General features: G+C 35.2%; 2 protein-coding genes across 3 annotated transcripts; both read left to right on the plus strand.

Moving 5' to 3' along the window:
- Positions 1–13: 13 nt before the first annotated feature.
- LOC136415989 (uncharacterized) lies at positions 14–5,343 on the plus strand. Its single transcript, XM_066400939.1, has 7 exons — positions 14–35; positions 1,495–1,685; positions 1,777–1,935; positions 2,007–2,306; positions 2,361–2,540; positions 2,599–2,829; positions 2,894–5,343. The coding sequence occupies exons 2-7, from the start codon at positions 1,515–1,517 to the stop codon at positions 4,934–4,936; spliced, it is 3,084 nt and encodes a 1,027-aa protein (XP_066257036.1). The 5' UTR covers positions 14–35; positions 1,495–1,514; the 3' UTR covers positions 4,937–5,343.
- Positions 5,344–6,845: 1,502 nt separating this feature from the next.
- On the plus strand, positions 6,846–19,303 carry LOC136415960 (remodeling and spacing factor 1). 2 transcript variants are annotated; one of them, XM_066400888.1, is made up of 29 exons: positions 6,846–7,195; positions 8,243–8,430; positions 8,545–8,741; positions 8,826–9,006; positions 9,406–9,865; positions 9,922–10,296; positions 10,362–10,865; positions 11,126–11,323; positions 11,374–11,511; positions 11,712–11,852; positions 11,956–12,087; positions 12,145–12,369; positions 12,482–12,604; positions 12,802–13,013; positions 13,068–13,209; positions 13,297–13,738; positions 14,010–14,237; positions 14,363–14,590; positions 14,808–15,002; positions 15,105–15,291; positions 15,347–15,503; positions 15,568–15,707; positions 15,814–16,006; positions 16,158–16,291; positions 16,545–16,680; positions 16,729–16,912; positions 17,083–17,433; positions 17,879–18,074; positions 18,263–19,303. In XM_066400888.1, the coding sequence occupies exons 1-28, from the start codon at positions 7,051–7,053 to the stop codon at positions 18,054–18,056; spliced, it is 6,114 nt and encodes a 2,037-aa protein (XP_066256985.1). In that variant the 5' UTR covers positions 6,846–7,050; the 3' UTR covers positions 18,057–18,074; positions 18,263–19,303. The 2 variants fall into 2 exon arrangements, with proteins under 2 accessions (XP_066256985.1, XP_066256986.1); XM_066400889.1 differs by having other exon boundaries at positions 16,774–16,912.
- The last annotated feature ends 370 nt before the right edge of the window (positions 19,304–19,673 follow it).

Raw genomic sequence — 19,673 nt, forward strand, 5'->3', positions numbered from 1 at the left:
GAACATTTATGCTAAATAGTGATGTGACCAGCTAGGTTCGTAATTTTCAGTTTTATATTAATTTTTATAGCTCAATTAGCATTAAATAACACTCTACCGTATTCCCTAGAATCAGAGGATTATTTTGATGTAGAAATGATTCAGAATTTTCCATCGGGAAGATTGCAATATTAGGGAGAGACTCGGGTTGCATGACCTTTAACTACACCTCTATTGAAAGGAAAAATCGCTGCTGCTGGTACTTTTTGCAAATCCCATGACTGCAACTATGCCTTTCATACATTTCTACTCACTTTGTAATTCAATTAATAATAAACGCTGATCGTTTCTAAACTTTATGCACAATATCAGTATCCAGTATCCCAATACATCTTTATTTGAATTAAAATCTAGCTGAGGTAACGTAATCAGTAGATAGAATTGTGAGGTTTTATATTAACATTTACGTGTTACTCACCAATTTTATTGGTATTGTTCGTTGATATTTAACTATATATAATTCGCAATGCCTATTTAATAATTGATCATGATATACTTTGGTATGGTATAAGAGAGTATGGGTTATCATAAAGAAAAACCTCTCAATAGCCCCTGAACGATAAACATCGGACGTTTATTGAGCGAAGATTCTGTTTACCATCAAACATCAAAGAAATCAATTGATTCCATATATACCTCTAATATTTCAACAACTACTTGATGTTTCCATTTTCATGATCACTCTTCATAAAACAAAATGATTCATCAGCCAAAGATTCTTCCTTCTTTAAATGAATATAGTAAAGTACCTCACTATTTATCTACATATGTATGTATATCTAATTATTCATATTTATGTTCATAAACTTGCCCTAAAAATCTTTCTTTTAATATTATATTACATTCAGAAGGGTTTTAAAATAAATAAAAAACATTATATATTTTCTCCTTGTTCTTATATGATAAACAATCTAAAAAGGATGAAAATACAAAACATACAATGTATGCATACCATTGGGTTTTGTGGTAAAATTCAATATCCATAGTTAGTATATATTTACACTATTTACAACTCGATTTACACTGAATTTTTTACACATATGTTATATTTCATACAAATATCCTTTACTCCATTTGTTTATTACCTTATTTTCCATTGTCTGAAGTTATAGTACCTATACCTACAGGGTCTTGATTTTTCTTACCCATCCAACCATTCTGTAAATCATTATACTCTGATCAGTCAGCCAAGGTAGAATTCCTAATCGGTTGGAATCAGAAATTTATTATATTAAAATCTAACGAACCTAGGTGAGTTTCAAATTCTCAAACCCAAAGAGAGTTTGTTACATCTTGGAAGTATCATATGACATCCACTCAGATAGAAAGAACTTACTAAGAAACTTAAGAAATAGCTTCATTACACACATTGTTGTAAAATGTAATTAAGGATTCTATATATTTTCATTGCTTGTAAGTTTTCTCCGTGAATTTTACATTCTTTTTTGCTTTTAGTTTAAATAATAAAGGCAAAAATGGTGAGCAACAAAACAACCAAGAAGAAGAAACCTATAGAAACAACCTTAGGAAAGAGTCAAGCAAACTCTAAACTAAAGAAAGATGTATCACATCTTCGAAAACCCATTCAGACTAGTATTAGTGGTATCAAGCAAACTGTTACAGTATGGGAATCTGCAACACAAGAGGTGAGAATTAGAAAATATTCAAGCTTTTTGATTTTTAAAAACGACATTATCTGGATGATGAAGACCTATAATATTTCATTGGTTTTTTCAGGTCAAAGATCTCTTAATGCATGAATGTGATGTAATGTTTGAGTGTAAGATATGTAGAACGATATTCAGAAGCTTGGCCAATTTTTTATTACATAAACGAGAATACTGCATAGAGAAGTTTCTGTCAACAGATTGCCTAAACAATAACAGTACATTTCAGGTAAATTAAATTTAAGCACTATAACCAGGTCTTAATCATTTATTACTACTCATTTGCTTTAATTAATCTAGCTCAACTTAGACCCAATTAAAAATTCACAATCAGAATCATCATCCCTGGGGAAAGTTATAGAGAAATTACATGAAATAGGTCAAATCCATGAATCCACAAAAGAGCTTTTAACTGTGGATCTATCATTAGATCCTGGGAATGACCCAGTTAGGAGCATGGATGATTGTGAGGTCGTTGCGTCAAACTGCAATGGCATCATTCTTGAAAATATAGATAGCAACACTTCAGCCTTGTTTCAAACCTTCATAAATGGCCCCATCAATCATTCAAATACACGGTCTGAATTTATGAAATCTGAGGTAGGTGTTAACATGATAAACTTTTTTCATGTGAACTAAAATAAATCACTTTAGGTTATGGAAAATCATAAAAAAATTGAAAATGATGTCCCTATATTAGATGCTGAAGGTAAAATTTATAGTTTTACTAGTAGCAAACAACCTCAGCCTGATATATTTCCTAAATCAGAGCTTAAGTGCGTAGAGTGCAATAACCAATTTGCCACCCAAAAGTCGTTAACCAATCACATCAAGGTACTAATACAATGTCTGAGTCAACACTTAAATCAATTAACCTTCCCACGGTTTTTAGATGGTGCATAACCCTAGCAGAATATTATATGTTTGTCCTACTTGTAAAGAATTCTTTGCGAATCCGTGGTGCGTGTATCGTCATCTGCTGAAAGTCCACAGGTTGACTAATAAGCAAGTCAGAAAGATGCGAGAACAGGTGAACAACAATTGGGTACGACGGGATGAAGTTTCCACATTACAGAAGAAGAAAGTGACTGAGGTTAATCAGATCGAAGATAGAGACAATCAGGTGAGTCAACATCAACAATTAAAAAGTGTTTTTCAGTGAACCACTTTATTGAATGGTCTTGCAGTGGATCAACGATATAGAAGGAGACAAAGACTTTCAAATGTGTGCCGGGTGTGGGAAACATTTTGAGAGGAAAGCGGCGCTTCATTCGCATTCTCAAATGTGCGTCAAACGCTTAGAAGTGATTAAAGGAAATGCTAAGAAAAAAGACGAAGAAGAGGCTGTAGAGAAAGCTAGATTAGATAAACAAGCTAATGATAAAGTTGCCCTTAAAGGAGCTAAAAAGAGGAAAGGGCTAACTATTTGGGATTATCGGCGGAAAGAAGTCAATGGACTTGAAAAGCTTTCAAAAGAATCATTAATTTTGAATATAAGTTCTTCATTAGAAAAATCTAATACAGGAATTCAAGATTTACTCCCAGAAAAAAGGAATGATTGGCAATCAGTTTCAGAAGGAAATACATCCTCCATAAAGCTAGAAAAGTCCCTCGCAGAAATAAATTCAGAATCTTCGACTCGCCCAGTTATTGCATCGGGGGCAACCGCGACAACCTCGCTTGGATTCGAAGATAACCAAATTATAGACCAAAGTACAGACTCAGTCCCCAGTCCTTCATCATCATGCCAAATAATCTCCCGCTCAAACTCTGTTGACGAGACAATTTGTGTTAGTTCGTCCGATGAATCTGAACAACTGAAAGGATGTGTAACGCCCATAAAACTAGGAAGAACGAAAGTACCTGGATCCCCACAATCATGCAAATCCAGTGATACCATTAACGAGACGAGTCAGAATGGCAAAAACATATTCGAAACACCTTCAGATCTTCTGAGCAGCGAAGTATCATTCGAAACTTTCTGCAAACGCGTTGTCACATTCGAAGTTGAAAGTGCCTCATTGAAAAAAGGAAAGAGGAAGATTGATTTAGAGCTGGGACTTGGGCATTCTACGTTAGACAATTGTGCCACTGGGGATGACGTAATTTTTGTGGAGGATAGTAGTTTTAAGGATTTTCAGCATCGAAATTCTGAGAACCTTTCTGATTTGTCTAATCTCTCGTACAATAATCCATTAAAGGCCAAAGCGAAAGAGTTACGGGAATATGTTCCAGATGAGAAAAAATTAAAAACGGGACCACAAGGGAATGTAAAAGCTGAAATTAATTTCTTACCTCGTGCCTCGCTTTACATGGATCGAGAGATGCTATTATGCATTCCATGTGGATTAACTTTTAAGTCTTTCAGTCTATTGCTCTGGCATATGTCAGCTCATTTTTCTTGGTTCCGGTTTCAGTGTGGGAAGTGTTCATTTGTAACTTTCAATAAACTTGACTGCACCACCCATGCTCGAAAAGCCCATAAACTAAAGGCCAGTCAGGCATCTTCTTGTGTACTGCCGTTGCCCAGTTGGAAGACTATTTTAATGTCTCATGAATATAAATCTTTAGACAGCCATAGCTTAAAAGGCAGACATACCAATGAACATGTAGGCATGGATGAAGTCCATGAGAAACAAATTTCGGACTCTCCTGTAGCCTTGCAACAAGACGGTACATTACTTGAAGAAGATTCTTCAGGACGGCCTGTAAAGAGAGTCAGTTCCACTAAAAACGAGGCTGGAAGGCGTTTTAATAAAAGAGGGACAGAGTCTATTGATGTCAAAGAAGCTGGATTAGATTTGCACAAATTACCAGAACCTGTTGAATTAGCCATGCCCGCCGATGTTTCCGAAGTTTTCAGAACACTAAGGTTGGAACAAGATCCGGCATTAACGGCTAAAAAAGATTACGAACTCTTTGAACAGAGCCCGGATGAATCCAACATTGATTGGAGTTTATCGAAGGGGTGTAAGAAATCTGTGGCTCAAGAAAATTGTAGTGAAGGAAGGGTTAAAATCGATGTTACCATGACTAGAACTATTCGACCTTCACGTATTCGAACCAAAACCAAGCTAGATGACAATTTCTTGTACTATGACAGCAATGTGTCGAAGATGGCTGATTCCCCTAAAAATTCTGGTTCAAAAACTCGTACAGAGAATTCTGTTCTTACCAAAGTTAAAATTAGTGGTAAATCAGTTCCTGTAACTCCAAAAAGGAAGTCTTAGAAACTTTTGATAGATAATAATGAATTTATGTTCAAAAGAAATTTGAATTTTCATTTCAAAACGTCTACTGCCGTACCTGGGGGCTGGGGTCCCTTCGCTGGGATGACTGTCATTCCCTTGTCAGGACGTCTGGGGTCCCCTTTCCAGACCTAGATGCCCCCTGTCCAAGCCCGAACGGGGCCTGGGCAGCGGGCCCCATTCTGAGGAAATAACTGAGCTCATTTTTTACAAAAATTTTATTATATACTTTTTATTACTTTATTCATTCTTATTTTTATTTTAATGGTTGTGTAACTCTGGCCAATGTATTCCTTTTGTATTATCTAGAAACAGCCATCGTCGAAAAACTGGCCTCACGTGATATTCACATATAAAATATTCTTTAATATATTAATATTTTCTAAGAAGTTTTGGTTTTTATTTTTCTACTTTATTGTATGAAGACTTATCTGTCTTTTACAATCTTTTAAAAAAGGTTCTTCAAAAACCGCAAAATTGTCAACCAGTTCGCAAGGCATTTGGTGGCGATCTCCCTAAACCGACTACTTCCTGCTGATGATCGTTACACACTTGAGTAGTCCTTTAGAAGAGGTCATTTTTAGTTAATTGTCTTACTGCGGTTTGATATTTCATATAATTCGCTAGGAGTTGTTCCCCAATTTTTTAGCGAATAAGAATAAGTGTAGTGCCTATAAATGGTTGTTATGTCACCATTAAGGCAGGAAATTAAATGTATGTATATATATTATTATTAGAATTAATGTTCTTTTAGGTCTTACAAAATAATCTACAACAACCCAGCTTCAAACTTAGAAAAAGGATGATATAAATTTATTTATAGTCGACATTGAGACAATCTTCTTCAAGAGGTAGTAAACATCTCTTGAAATTTTAGATTCTTGTCTTTTTGGTGAATATTAATTGCAGTACTTCAGAGTATTACAATCATAGTTTGATGACCTTAATTTCCACAAGTGAAAAGGAAAGACTACTCGGACCCAATCCAACACACGGGCATTGTTGCCAAATCTTATATAAATTCAGTAATTTGTCAGATAAAGCAGATATTTGAAATGCTACATCTACATTTGTATCGACGTGATGCGTGAAGCGTGAAAACGTTGTATGGAGCAGGTACAAGCTGCCTACTACTTTTCCATAAGGCTTCGACTGCTCACTGTAACTAATCGCTTAATATTTCTGTATAATTTTAAAAGCGCGCCTAATTTTAGACATGCCTAGAATTTTCAAAGTATGATAAGTTATTGCCATTGTGTAGATTATGGAAGTATCCAGTTATAATCTATAAGTTTCACCGCATCAGATTTTATATTGCCACAGGCATTAATTTTTTTATGTTGCAACAGTAACATCAAAATAAGGAAGGTCTGCAATATAAATGGTCGTTATGCTATTTTCACTTGCCAAGACGAAAGCTTTTTTTAATTTTTTTTCTATATCAGAGACTGTTTTCGGATAAAAAAAGTTCTGATGTCTTTTTTATAAGCAGTTTTTTGCAAATAACTATAATTATCTTATGGAACTTTAATATTATTTCGTCAACGAAGTGTTTTTCAAATATAGTTTGTATAGTAATCCAGTTATTTTATGATGATTGATGATCTAACTATGCTTAAAATTTTTCACAATTATTAGAAATTGCATTAAAAAAATGTATAAAAATGTAAAAGATGATTTCTGCAGCCACCGGACCTAAACAGTACACATTGATCACCAATAGATGTTCGATACCAATACTACTTACGTTAATATGCGTTTAACTGAATCCCCTAACTGATGCCTAGTTCTCCAGTGTTATGTGATGTCTGAAAACCCCTAATAATTATTGTCATTGGTGAAATATGACAGTTCTTAATTTGGCGAAGCGTCAAACCGAGTTTGGTAAACGTCAAAATAAAGTGGATCGGCTTATCGTAGATGTTGATGTTCCTTTCATTACTTAAATTTAACTATAAAATAGTAAAAAATATGTTTATTTCTTAAAAGTGAGCTGTTAAGATACAGACAGGACTAAGTCAGAACAATGAAAAGACATTTAATGTGTATCGGAGTTTAATGTATCATAAAAGCCGAGGCAAAAGTGTGTAATTGCAATGGCGTCTGAATCCGATGCTTCTTGTGAAGAGGATCCCAATTTTGCCGTTATTTGTGGCTTTTTCGAGAAATTTGGGCAACTTGTGGGGATAACAGACATTGATTTTTGTGACCTACAGAGTATGCTGGAGAATACAGAGCAGGGTACAGTTTTACTCTTAATAAAAGCCCAAACAAGTGTCATTGATAGATGAGTGCAAAGCCTATAATTATTTTTCTGGGTGGCAATTCATTCATTTGTCTTGTTTTCTTTTTAATTTATGTTTATTAGTTGGCTTTCTTAGGGCACTTTGTTAAGTATTAGTAATACGGAATTATTCTTCAACCCCCACTTCTTATTTATTGTAGTTACTTGTTTAATAGTTTGTCTCTTAATTTGTTGTCCTAACAATCACCCACAAGACATCATGTGCCTTTTATTTTCAATATCATTGTATTTATGATCTCATTGTTAGTGTCTGAAATTAGGTTTACAAAATGTTGACTTTGTCTATAAAAAATGCTTAAGCCATTACTGACCCATCAGGATGGTGTCGAAGATGGTAGCACATTGTTTACTATAGACTACATGGTGTATGTAATGAAGTTTTATTAAAATTTTAAAAAATTTAGATTGATAAATTTGAAAATCAATTGAAACTGCCCAATTATTCAAAATAGTTTGGTTATTTGTCTGCTAACAGGTGCTTATATGATATATAAGCTCTTGTACCATATATATATAACATACATATACAGTAATGGATTACCTTAAAAAATTGTGATTTTTAACTTTTAGGCAAAAGTAGGTTCAATATAAACTATTTTTACTCAATTTCATTCCCTATTTGTCTAATAATCGGTTATAACCCTTGAAATGACTACAGAGCAAATCTGTTTGCAAATTTCATATTCCTTTTACCTAATCCTGCATAAACTTTTATTCAAATATAATTGTGTGATTTATTAGAATAATATAAAAAGATACGTATATCCCTTTCAATTCCAACATCACACATGGAATGTGTCGTGTTATATCTCACTTTTGCATGTTTCTGCAGGGCGGGGCTTTAGAGGAATAGATCCTATTGATATCCTTGAATTGATAAGGATGATGATCTATTCTTGCCTGATTTTGACTATTAAAATTTTATAACATACTATCTACTTTATTTTTAACTCCACTATAATATTCTTTTTTTTATATTGCAGTATCTCCATATCTAATAGACTTGCATATAAAACTGCTCAGAAAACTTAAGAAAAATGTGTCCCCCCCCGAACGTTGGGAGAAGTTTCTAATCAAATTTTGCCACACTTTTTCAAGAGTAGATGCTTGGGAATTAGAAAGATTTGGCTATAAAAAGGCTAAAGTGGCGTCAAAAGTCCGAGTACTTAAAGTGAGTACATTTTATAGATATCTAATAGTTAATTAGAAAATAATAAATTGAGTGAGATATATTTTCATAAAACAGTTGTTTAATTGAAAAAAAAGGAAAATATTATTTTTTTAGGAATTGGTAGAAGCCCAATTTGATTTAAACACAAAATTTAAATCTGAAGTTAACAAACTCACCTCTAAGGAACTTAGATCTGAGCCGTTGGGTCGTGATAAATTTGGAAATGCTTACTGGTTCCAAAATGATGAAAACTATCAAATACGGGTGTATAGAGAGGATTTGGATGATGAGAAATGGACACTTGTTGCCAAGTAAGCCAGTAATTATCTGACATAAGTTTGCAGAAAGGCCTTTTATAACAGTGAAAAGTTTTAAAACCCAGGGTTATGTTCTAGAGATCGAAGTGGTCTTGTATCAATTATATCAAAGTTGGGGGAAAATGAGATTAAAGCTAGTTCTGATTCTGCAGGAAATGAAGATAGTAATAGCATGTCAGAAAAGCCTATTATTGATACTGGCCAGCAAGACACAGATTCTAAGAAAACATCAGAGGATGATGATTCTAATTTAGACAAGGTAATATGTTCAAAACTTAAAGAAAGATGACGGAAAAAATGTTCAACTTTAGGACCCTAAGGGAACCAATAATGTTTTAATTGAAGATTTGGTATATCTATGCGATTTTTTCTGAACTTTATTCACTATCAGGCTATTAAGGAAACCGAAATAGTAAATTTACATTTTCGCGGCTTTAAATACATAATTTTTTCCCCAATTGGTACTGGTTAGCCATTGATCCATTTTAATCTGATTAATGTAATATGTAATTGAATTAAAAGTTACAATGACACAAAACATACTAAAGTTTCACTTATAATGCACTGGTTGTAAAAGTGCTACTTTATGGCGTGTTTTATGTTATTAAAAGATCACTTGTTTTATCACTAAGAGAAAAATATTTTTTATTTAATGTAGGACAATGAAGAAATTAACCAAAAAGACCAGGTTAAAAATGAAAATGAGAAGCCAAAGGAGCTAGTTAAAGATAAGCACCATGAAAAAAGATCAATTAAAAATGGAGATAAAAAAGAATCAGTGAAAGACGGAGGGCATGAAAAAGCGCAAGCTATAGATGAAGATCAGCATAAACACTTAACCAAAGGGGAAGACAATGAGAAACACCCAGTGAAAGGCAAAGACTACAAGAAAGAACCAGTTAAAGATGAAGAACAGGATAGGGAACATAAAGAAGTGGTTCCCAAGGAACTACTCAAGGATGAAGTTAAGGTAGAGTCAAAAGATAAAGAACCAAGTTTGCCTTGCAAAAGGCCAAGAGAAGAGGAAGAAGAAGTAAACTGTGAAACTGTAAGCCAAAAACACAAAATCAAACCACTAAATATTCTGGTATCTGATATTGCCAAGGAACCTGTTATAGGTAAAGTTGTCTATATAGTTTTAATTACTACTTATTTGAATTTAAATTAATTAAAGGTAAAGCAATAGAAGAGCCAGTGATGCAAATTGAAGGAGAAGGATCTGGAGCTGACAACCAGGGTTGTGTAATAATAGTAGGAGATGTAATAGAAGAAGACTGCATGTATTTTTATGGAAACGGTAGTGGGATGGCTTGTGAAACTGGAAATCAGTCTGAGAAAGCGGAAGAAGGATCGTCTGAGTCGTCGGGGAGTCAAGTAAACACAACTGAAATTCCACCTGCTGTAAAGTCTAATTCACCTGAAGGGCAAGAGCAGTGTAATGGACCCCAAATGGATGAAAATACACAAATAGAAGAAAAGAGTTGTGATATTGAATTAAAACCTAGTTCACCCATGAAAGACCAAAAGGAATTAGAGAACACTGATAGCAGTAAGAATAAATGATAAAAACATTATTAATAGATTTGTCACCAATTCTTATTTTTCAAATTTTAGATCTTGTCCCAAAAAGTATTGAAAGCAATGCTAGAAATAATTTGGAAAATCCTAAAGAAGACAATAAAACAGCGATTAATACAGGAAATGAGGCTAGTGATCCACTTTCAATTAGAACACCAAATTCCTCAGACTCGTCAACTAAATTAATACCAAAAATAGTGATTGAAGATGTGGATAGTAAGGCTAAGAATAATATCGAAAAATCTGAGGAAAAACACGATTTACCTAGTGAAGGACATCTTGAAACTCCCATTGTAGAACATCTATGTATTAAAAGAACAGCATATGTTTGTGGTGACGGTGATAAGAGTGAAAAAGACCCATTGGCAGGAACAGAAGAAGTTGGTGAAAATGGGGACGTAAAAAACAATACAGAAGAAGGGGATTTGGTAATCCCTGAGGAACTAGAGAAGAGGGCAGCAATATCACCAGTGCCTGCAAATGGAGTTAATCAGATTCAAAAAGATGAAGATCCCTTATCATTGGATGAAAGTCAGAATGGTAAGTTAAGTAAGTCATGTGATCATTTTGAAATATGGCAGTGTTTATTCTTATAACATTCAACTTGATAACTTTTAATGCAAAATTAGAGAAGATTATCTTAAATTTAAAGATATATTTTTTTAAATATTTAACTTGATTTTTGTGTATATTTGGGGTAATTTTACAGGGATTTTCATTAAATAGTAATGTACTTGTAATATAAAACTCACACTGTCAAAGTATTTTTTTAACTTCTAGCTGTTTTCTTTTTTGTGCAGAACCAGTTGCAACCCGTGAAGAAAATGCAATATCTTCGGAACCTTTATTTGTTCAAGAAGATACTTCCTCAAAACCGTCTGAAAAAATCCATCCTGATACAGTAATGTCTGAACGTCCTAAATTGAAGCCTGTTAAAACAAAACCAGTCAAATCTCGTGATCAGCCAACTACGGAGAAGCTTGACGAAAAGGGCAAAGGTATGTTGCATCTTCATATGTAAAATATCTTTTTCTTATGTAATTTGCAGGCGTTAGTGCTGAGTCTTCATTGAGCAATTCGCCCATTCAGTCGGTAGCCGAGAGCACCGTTTCGCCTGTAGAGTTAACTGCAGGTGAAAGTTGCGATGTTCCCGAAGAGGATCCTCTAGCTGTTTCCGGAAATGAAGGTCAGTGTTGTTAATATAGAAAAAAAGTCATAAAAGGAAAATGCATTCATCTAAATATAATGCAAGAATTTTGAAGTGTTTTTATTTAGAAATTTCTATACAGGGATAGAATACTTGCATTAAAATGAGACAAAAAGATAGGCTGGGTGTGTGTTGAAGTTTAAAATGAATCATACTCATATCACAAATACGTTTTATAGGTGAAGAGGTGAAACAAAAAGTAATAGCTGCCGAACCAACTGTAAGCGGGTTTTCAATGGATTACAAAGATTCGCCTGAAGCCACTCCGTCACCTCCCCCAATTAAAAATCCATCTCCTATGAGAGCTGTTAGAAAAAGGGGTCAGATTTTTAATTATTTATTTATAATGTTATTTTATTATTAACTGATAATTTTCAATTATTCTTATAAATATATAACTGCATGACTAACTGATATATTTAGGTTTAGAAGAGGAGCCTTCGAAAGGTCAAGACTCAGATGACGGTAATGGAAAACGGATTAAATTGAAAGGGCGTCGACAAGTCGATGCTGCCCTAAGGAGAAGTGTCGAGCAGCGAATAGAACAGCTTCACGGTAAAGTTATTATTTTTCCATTCTATAGCGATTTAGACAAAATATTTCCCTACTTAGGCAACAGCAGCAGTGATAGCAAAGAAAGCGAGGAAGAATCTTCCACCAAAGAGAAAAAACCGGGACGATTTGGTAAAAAGAAAGATAAGAAGGAAATAAAGGAGGAGGAAGACTGCGATAAAGATGGAAAAGATCAAACGACAAATGATGCGGGGTTGGATGATTCGGTCACTAAAAAAGCCACCGTGAAGAAGAAACTAGAGAAAAAGGAGAAGAAAAATAGTCGTAAGTAGTTTAAAATATCTAGTGATTTTTAATTAAATTTTATTTAGTTCAAATTTGTGTGTTCGCTGCGTTGTAGAATTAAATCTCATTATATATTATTAATAAATTCAAGGACTTTTAATGGGCTTGCAAATAGAGGATTCCCCAAGGCAACTAAGACAATCTCGCAGGATAGCGCAGCTGAAAATCAAGGAGCAGGCTGGGATTAAGCTTAATCAAGCGTTATATCAAGAAGGTGAGTAAAAAGTGCTGTATGTTGTGAAGTTTAGGCTTTGTTTTGCATGAACTGAATTTACTAATGCGTTATAATAAGAAATACAATTAAACGTTGTCATGGAAATAAATAATAAATAAATATCATTATTAATGTTATATTGAGACATTTAATATGGACAATAAATAATGGTTTCCTTCAAAAATATTTTCGTTTAGTGCGGAAGAAGACGAAAAGAGACGACGATGATGAAAAACCAGATAAACGGAAAAGAGATAAAAAGGGGGGCGATGATGCCGATTCTGAGACTGAGGATTCCAAGAGCGGAAGAAGGAAAAAGAAGAGAAAAGAGAAACCTGCAAACCAGATTTTTAATGAGAATAGGCCATGGCAGTCTAGTAGCGAAGAGAGTGAAGAAGGTGTAGAAGAGGTCTTGGAATTTTTTCAGTCTTAGCTTGTTTTTGCACCTTAAAATTTTATTTAGGAGGAGGATGAAGATCTCGAAGAAGATGACGATTTGGAGTTGGGACCTTTAAAATCTGATCACGAATTTTCGCCAGAAAGCCAGGAAGATGACGACGATGAGGACTGGCAACCTGTAAAGAGGGCAAGGACTGCCAAAAAGGGTAAAATTAACCACTATCCATTGCAGTAGCTTTTAATACGTCAAAACCGAGTTTAAATAATCAAAAAATATTTGTTGGTTCTTGTAGAATCCGACATTGAAGAGGTAGATGACTTCCCATGCCAGAAGTGCCTGAAAAAGGATCACCCCGAATGGATTTTACTATGCGACAAATGTGACAATGGTTGGCATTGCTCCTGTTTGCGACCGCCGCTCTTAGGAATCCCTGAGGGTGACTGGTTTTGTCCCCCTTGTGAACACATAATCCTCCTTGAACGCCTACAGTCCAAATTAGTAGAATACGATAAAAAGTTGAGCAAAAAGGAAATCGAAAACAGGAGGAAGGAGCGTTTAGCCTATGTTGGAATTAGTTTGAATAATGTTTTGCCCAATAAGGAACCGAATAAAGATGTTCGGAAGAAGATAAGGCGACGATCGGAGGATGTACGATCAGAAAGTTCTAGTGCTTCGTCCGAGTCGGAATCAGAGAGTTATAGTGACGAGCCAATTTACCAGTTAAGGCAGCGCAGGTGAATTAAATATTGATATTAGTTAATTATGAGTGTTTTGCTATTTCTATCAAGTTAGGATAAAAAACCACAATCAAAAAGTCAAAACCTCATATTTTTTGCAGAGTTATTTTGATATCAATGCCTTTGACAGCAATAACAATTGGTCTAGTGATCAAATACAACTGCCCGAATGTAGCGTTAAAATGTCCTATGACGAATGACCTTTTCATATTTTTAGTTTTAGAAGATTTTAGAAATATTCGATAATAATTAAGACGTCATTTCGCAGACAAGCAAAGAGTTACAAGTTCAATGAATACGACGAAATGATTAAAGATGCGATTGGGGAGGATGAAGTCAAGCAGGAAGACACCGCGGGGAATCTGGGCCGTGGAAAAGATATTCAAACTATTGTTAAAGGTTTAGAACCGGAACCAACTCCGAAGGCAGGAGAAGAACCTGTAGCTGAGAATGGTGAAGAGCGACCTAGCGCAGCTCATTTGAAGAAGATGCTCAGGTAGTGTAAAAAGACATGTGAATATGACAAACATTTTTACTCACAATATCATAATATATTTTCTACACTACTAACAATTAGTTATCCTACAAACTTATAATGCGAGCTATCACAATTTTTTATAGGAAGAAACACCGGAAGTTGAACAGCTTGGATTTCGATAGCGAAGAAGAAGATATATCGGACGAAGATTTCAAAGGCTCCACTAGTGAGCTGGAGGAGGACGAAGAAGACGATGAATTAGATTACGTTGAAGAGGAATCGGATCTGAGCGATGATAGCAGTGATTATGGAGGTCGGAAAAGGCGGAAAAACGCGCCTGTCCGACGGTCCACTAGAGCTAGAACCAGAAGGTAAGTTAATATAGTTCCTAAACACTGTTTAAAGAGTTAAAAAGTAGGTACTCCGCCATTATTCAAATTTTATTTTTGAAGATACAGGAGAATCTCTTAATTTTTTATTTTATTAGAAATCCACCATGCGGTAGATTTCAATTCTTAATTAAAATTTAAACAAGATGTGAAGAGTTTTGCAGGTATATCTCACTTGTTTTACGCTGGTCTTTCTCAGATTTGATGAAGATTTTATCGACGATGATGACACTGACGAAGACGCCCCAAAACCCAAGAAAAAACGTTCAATTTGGGACGAATCGGAGACTGACGACTCGGAACTTTCCGGGTACCAACGCAAATCGGGAAGTAAAAAGAAAAAAAAGAAAAAGAGCGGCGGCAACAAATCTAGTTCTGGAAAATCACGAGGAAGGCGAGTATCGACTTTCGCGTTTATACTAACTACTACTACTAAATACTAATAAATGTTGATTACATAAGAAGCCCTCGAAATGAACATTTTTCTCTGAAACAGAATAAAATTTGGAGGACTAACGTCGAGTGAGGATGAAAATTTGGGAAGAGGCCGGCGCACTAGAGGTAAAACAGCAACATACGTTGACACTTTAGGTTCGGAATCTGAAGAGGGTGCTGCTCCAAAGAAAAATCCTAGGAAAATTATTAGTGATGATGATGAGGATTTTGTGGCCAATGATGAAGAGGTTTAAACAGATTTTTACAGCCCAATGCATTTTAAGAATTACGGTTTTCATCTAGGTTGAAGAGGATGAAGAAAAGGAAGAGGAAATTGAGGATGAAGAAGAGGAAGATAATTCGGAGGAGGAGAGGAGGCAGAAACGATCTCTTATAGTTCCGAAAATTTATATTAAGAAGCCGCTAGGTCCCAAGAAAGGTTCACCAATTCCAGTTTCAGGCAAGAAAAACACAAATTACGCCATTTAATTAAGGTTCGATTATAATTTAATCTAATTTTTCAGGGCAAATAGGAAATCCAGTTCACGTCGACGGTGGAGGATATGGTGTTAATCACAGCATTCCGATTCCGGAGAAAGCAATGGGCGGGGGTTTTAACAATCAACAGCAACATTTCAATCAGCCAGGATCGTTCATTCCTGATGTAAGTTAACATGTATGGTTTAACTTGAATCTTGTCAGCGACTTTTTTTATGAATTAAAAGGTGGTTTATATGTTCGATCTAATATTTCGTATTTTTTTATTAAAGGCAAAGCTTTGTAGAAATCCCAGCATCATTCATGAACCAATAGTTAGCAATGTAACTGCTCTGATAAGAAACGATATTGAGAATGATGATCTTTCGGAACCTCCCGGAATTGCTCTTCCTCTTTTTGACGAATTGAGTTGCGACGGAAAAGATTTTGGACCTCAAAATTCGCCTAGAAAACGCAGGGGCAGGGGTAAGTGTCGATATTGCTAATATATGTATTCACTTATGAAATAAAATGACACTTATCATTCTAGTGTCAGGTATAATATTAATTAGTCCATAGGCGTAGGAATAGTTCACTCATGAAAAAGAAAGTCTTAGGTTATATCATCTTTTTAAAGGACCTGGTAAAAAGAAACTTGAAGCTAACAGTAATTCTTCGGCTGCACAAGGCCCAGCTATTGAAATAGCCGCTCCTCCACAACCATTCTCACAAGCACAGCCTACTCCATCAGTGATAACTAGGATGTTACAGGTAAGGTGATCATCTTATTCCAAATAAAGATTTATCACACACATTACATCATCTTTATACTCTCTATGTTAGTAAATCTGCAAAGTATATGACCCTTTAACTTTGTCGTAAAGAAACTCAGATTACTTATAGCACGTTCAGTTTTAAAACCACAATAATTGGCCTTTTGTTAGTGCTCAAATCTTTCAGTTATATCAATGAAAATTACTGCGTGTTAGGAAACATGTAATCTTCTCATTCATTGTAATTCCAGTCAAAACCAAACCTAGCGTCATTTCCCGTGGGTCGAATAAGAGCGAAGCAATTTGCTACCATGAAGGACGATGAGCACGAAGACCCAAACGCCCGAAACTCAACTGGAGACGTCTCGAATATGTACAATATGCCAGGTAATAATTTGCCTTCTGTGGACACACAGGCAGTAATTTAGCACTCAGGAGGAAACCCTCCTGTATCTTACCCTCATCATCCCCCACCTTTAGGGGCTAACAATTACCCACCTGGAATGCCACCGCATGCGTATAGCCATCAGAGGCCAATGGATCCTTCGCCTTCGGGGGGCGGCCCCGTTAATCTTGCGGAAGGATCTACACCACCAGCTGGTCCTCCAGGAAATCAAAGGTTAGTTTATTTATTGAGAGAGTCAAATGTTAGATAAGTGGTAATGATTTTAATCAAATGTTCTAAATCATATCAACTCTGTTGTTTGTAATACATCTGTTGCGAGCGTTTTTTTTTTCATTACATCAAAAGGATTTATATTTCGGGAACCGGCGGTAACTCTCTTTCAGATATCCCCCTGTTACTCAATCCCCCGGTCATCCCCCGATGCATGCAGCATACGGCCTCCCACCTGGAGCGCCTCCTAACTCTCTCCCCCCAGGACAACCTCCGTATCCAGCACAAGGAAATGGATCTCACCCTCCTTCACAACAGTATCCGTCGCCACCTGTATCAGGCAGTGGGCCGCCATCGAATTACCCTCCTCCAGTGACATCTGGTAGTGGGCTGCCTCCTCATTATCCTCCTCCACCTCCAGTGGCGGAGAGTGGGGCAGCTGCTCCTCCACCTGAAGGCTATTATGGCGGATATCCACCACCTCCTGCTGGTGATGCTGCAATGCCACCGGTTCCTTATGATGGGTAAGTGTATTTCAGGAGTTGTGAGTGAAACAGATCATTAATATATTACAAGGTGTCCATTTTCGTTGTAAATACGGGGTATAATCAGTTATTATTGAAGTTAGAGATGTACGGTTTTCGCAATCCTGTGTATGATTTTTAGAAAACGAAAATTGACAGTGGCAGAAAAGTCGTCATTGATTGGCAGATTGGGTATAATGAATTATAATAAATTATGTTCAGGGTGGGTCTCATAATATAGTGTTTTGACCTACCCTGCATTTCATTTACTTAATAATATATTGAAAAGTAAAAAATGGTTGCTGATAAATTTCGAGGCGTGGAATTCAGTGGCGTAGTTCATTTCTGCAATATGCGGTTTAGTCTCAATAACACATTCATTCCAATACACTTGCTGATATGTTGATTTCATTCAGCTTTACTGTAATAACACCTTTATTCGCAGATTACCACCAGACTCTAACGCTCCATATCCAGAACCCTATCCCTCTGAGGGCCAACCAACGGCTAATCCCGTCACAGATAGTGCAGCTGGCAAACCGTACGACGAGGAATCCGGGGGCGAATTTGCCGGATTGGCTTCATACTTTTCGAGCCAAAGAGAAGACGACTTAGAGTCATAGTCAAAATTTCACATTATTGTAAGTATTAAGATCGTGTTTCCAGTGGGATGTTTCACATTGATATTTTTTGCTAAAGTACCCTTGCTTATGATCCAGCCCTTGTTTCTTATGGGCATTTTAGTTTAAAACCATAATTTAAAACTAAAATCATATTTATATATCTATAATAATGATATATAATATATAAAATAGTTTTTAAACTATAGTTTAAAACTAAAACTTCTTGAAACCCGGATCCATCCTTAAAGCCCGGATCAAGCCATCAGGAAAATGCGGGGTTGCAGAGCAGTCCAAATAATTTTTCAGTACTATTATGCAGACTATGAATATAGCGAGTGTTTGTATACAAAAGGAAACTTTTATACTTTAACTTATTTTTGTTAGGGCTATTTTCTAAGAAGTTAGTTGTACAGTATCTATGGACATTTGAATAGAGGACAGACTTTTTTGTAAATAGCATTGTATATAAAAAAAATAATTGAGGTAGACTAATTATTTGATGTATTGAATTAACCGAATATAAAACTGTATATACCTACAGTCTAGCGAAAATATGCATTTTTACAAACGGGTTAAAAAGTTGAAATCGGTGTTTTTAACCCGGTTTGATTGTCAAGCTGTGTAATTTTGTATTTCAAATATGAATTTTTTACATAGAGTGAAGGGCGAAAATTTGAAAGAAACCTGAGTATTTTTCCAATAATTTTGAGCCTAAAATAACTTATCTGTTGGGACATATGTAATATTGGAGGAAAATTTGAAAAATGAAAAACAAATAAAAATATACATTTTACTTTGATCATTTCTCTCTATATTTAGTTTGTTTTTTAACCTTCATATTTAGTAATTTAATATTTCAATTCAATTTATCAATATAGTCCCCGATACTTACCGCTATTTTTACCCTTCACTCCCCTATAATTTTGACCCGTAAACTGACGTGTCAATTAATTATTATTTTGGTGCAATTTTACTTGAAAAGTAATTATATTTTTTATTTAAATTTCCGTATTAAATTCTAGTTTGTTAGCTCCAATGCAGACAAATTAGAATATTTCTATATATATGTTCAATTATTATTTATTATCTGTTATAAGACGAAAAAATTTTTGCTGATATTTTCATTTTTCTTGATACAATTACATATTTATTGTAAATTTTCATTTCATTTTTTAATTATTATATTATCAAGTTTGTAATAATGTGTATAATGAAATATCAAATTAAACACTATTGTGTCTTTTGCATTTTATTGTGTCCTCTGTTGATTCATCAGTCGTGCTAAACATACTGGTTTGCTTAGAGGAATCTAATGACCAGTGTCCCTCTTTCAAGTGGTGATCAACCATCCCCTCTAAAGTTTTCAGTAGGAAGCGCGTGAGACTTATTGGTCTAAATGATTTTGGATCAGTGCAATTCCACCGGACTCATTGTCAGGTTGAATATTGCTTTTACCGGCTACAATGATGCTGGTATATATTTCAACGTCGGACAAATCATTTAATATCCTTACGGGGTAGGACACAACATGTTCAAAGAACTGGGTATACCTCATCTCTGGTAGGGTATTTGAAGAGAAGGAAAGTCCTTGAAAATACATGAAGCCTTACCAATATC

The sequence above is a fragment of the Euwallacea similis genome, chromosome 21, assembly GCF_039881205.1.
Source record: "Euwallacea similis isolate ESF13 chromosome 21, ESF131.1, whole genome shotgun sequence".
NCBI classification, from domain to species: domain Eukaryota; kingdom Metazoa; phylum Arthropoda; class Insecta; order Coleoptera; family Curculionidae; genus Euwallacea; species Euwallacea similis.

Excerpts from the sequence above, each read along its gene's own strand:
- LOC136415960 (XM_066400888.1), top strand. The coding sequence starts at position 7,051 with ATGGCGTCTGAATCCGATGCTTCTTGTGAAGAGGATCCCAATTTTGCC. Across the intron at positions 9,866-9,921 it reads TGCCAAGGAACCTGTTATAG|GTAAAGCAATAGAAGAGCCA; the intron begins GTAAAGTTGTCT and ends AATTAATTAAAG. Across the intron at positions 14,591-14,807 it reads ACTAGAGCTAGAACCAGAAG|ATTTGATGAAGATTTTATCG; the intron begins GTAAGTTAATAT and ends GGTCTTTCTCAG.
- LOC136415989 (XM_066400939.1), top strand. The coding sequence starts at position 1,515 with ATGGTGAGCAACAAAACAACCAAGAAGAAGAAACCTATAGAAACAACC. Across the intron at positions 1,936-2,006 it reads ACAATAACAGTACATTTCAG|CTCAACTTAGACCCAATTAA; the intron begins GTAAATTAAATT and ends TAATTAATCTAG. Across the intron at positions 2,541-2,598 it reads CGTTAACCAATCACATCAAG|ATGGTGCATAACCCTAGCAG; the intron begins GTACTAATACAA and ends CACGGTTTTTAG.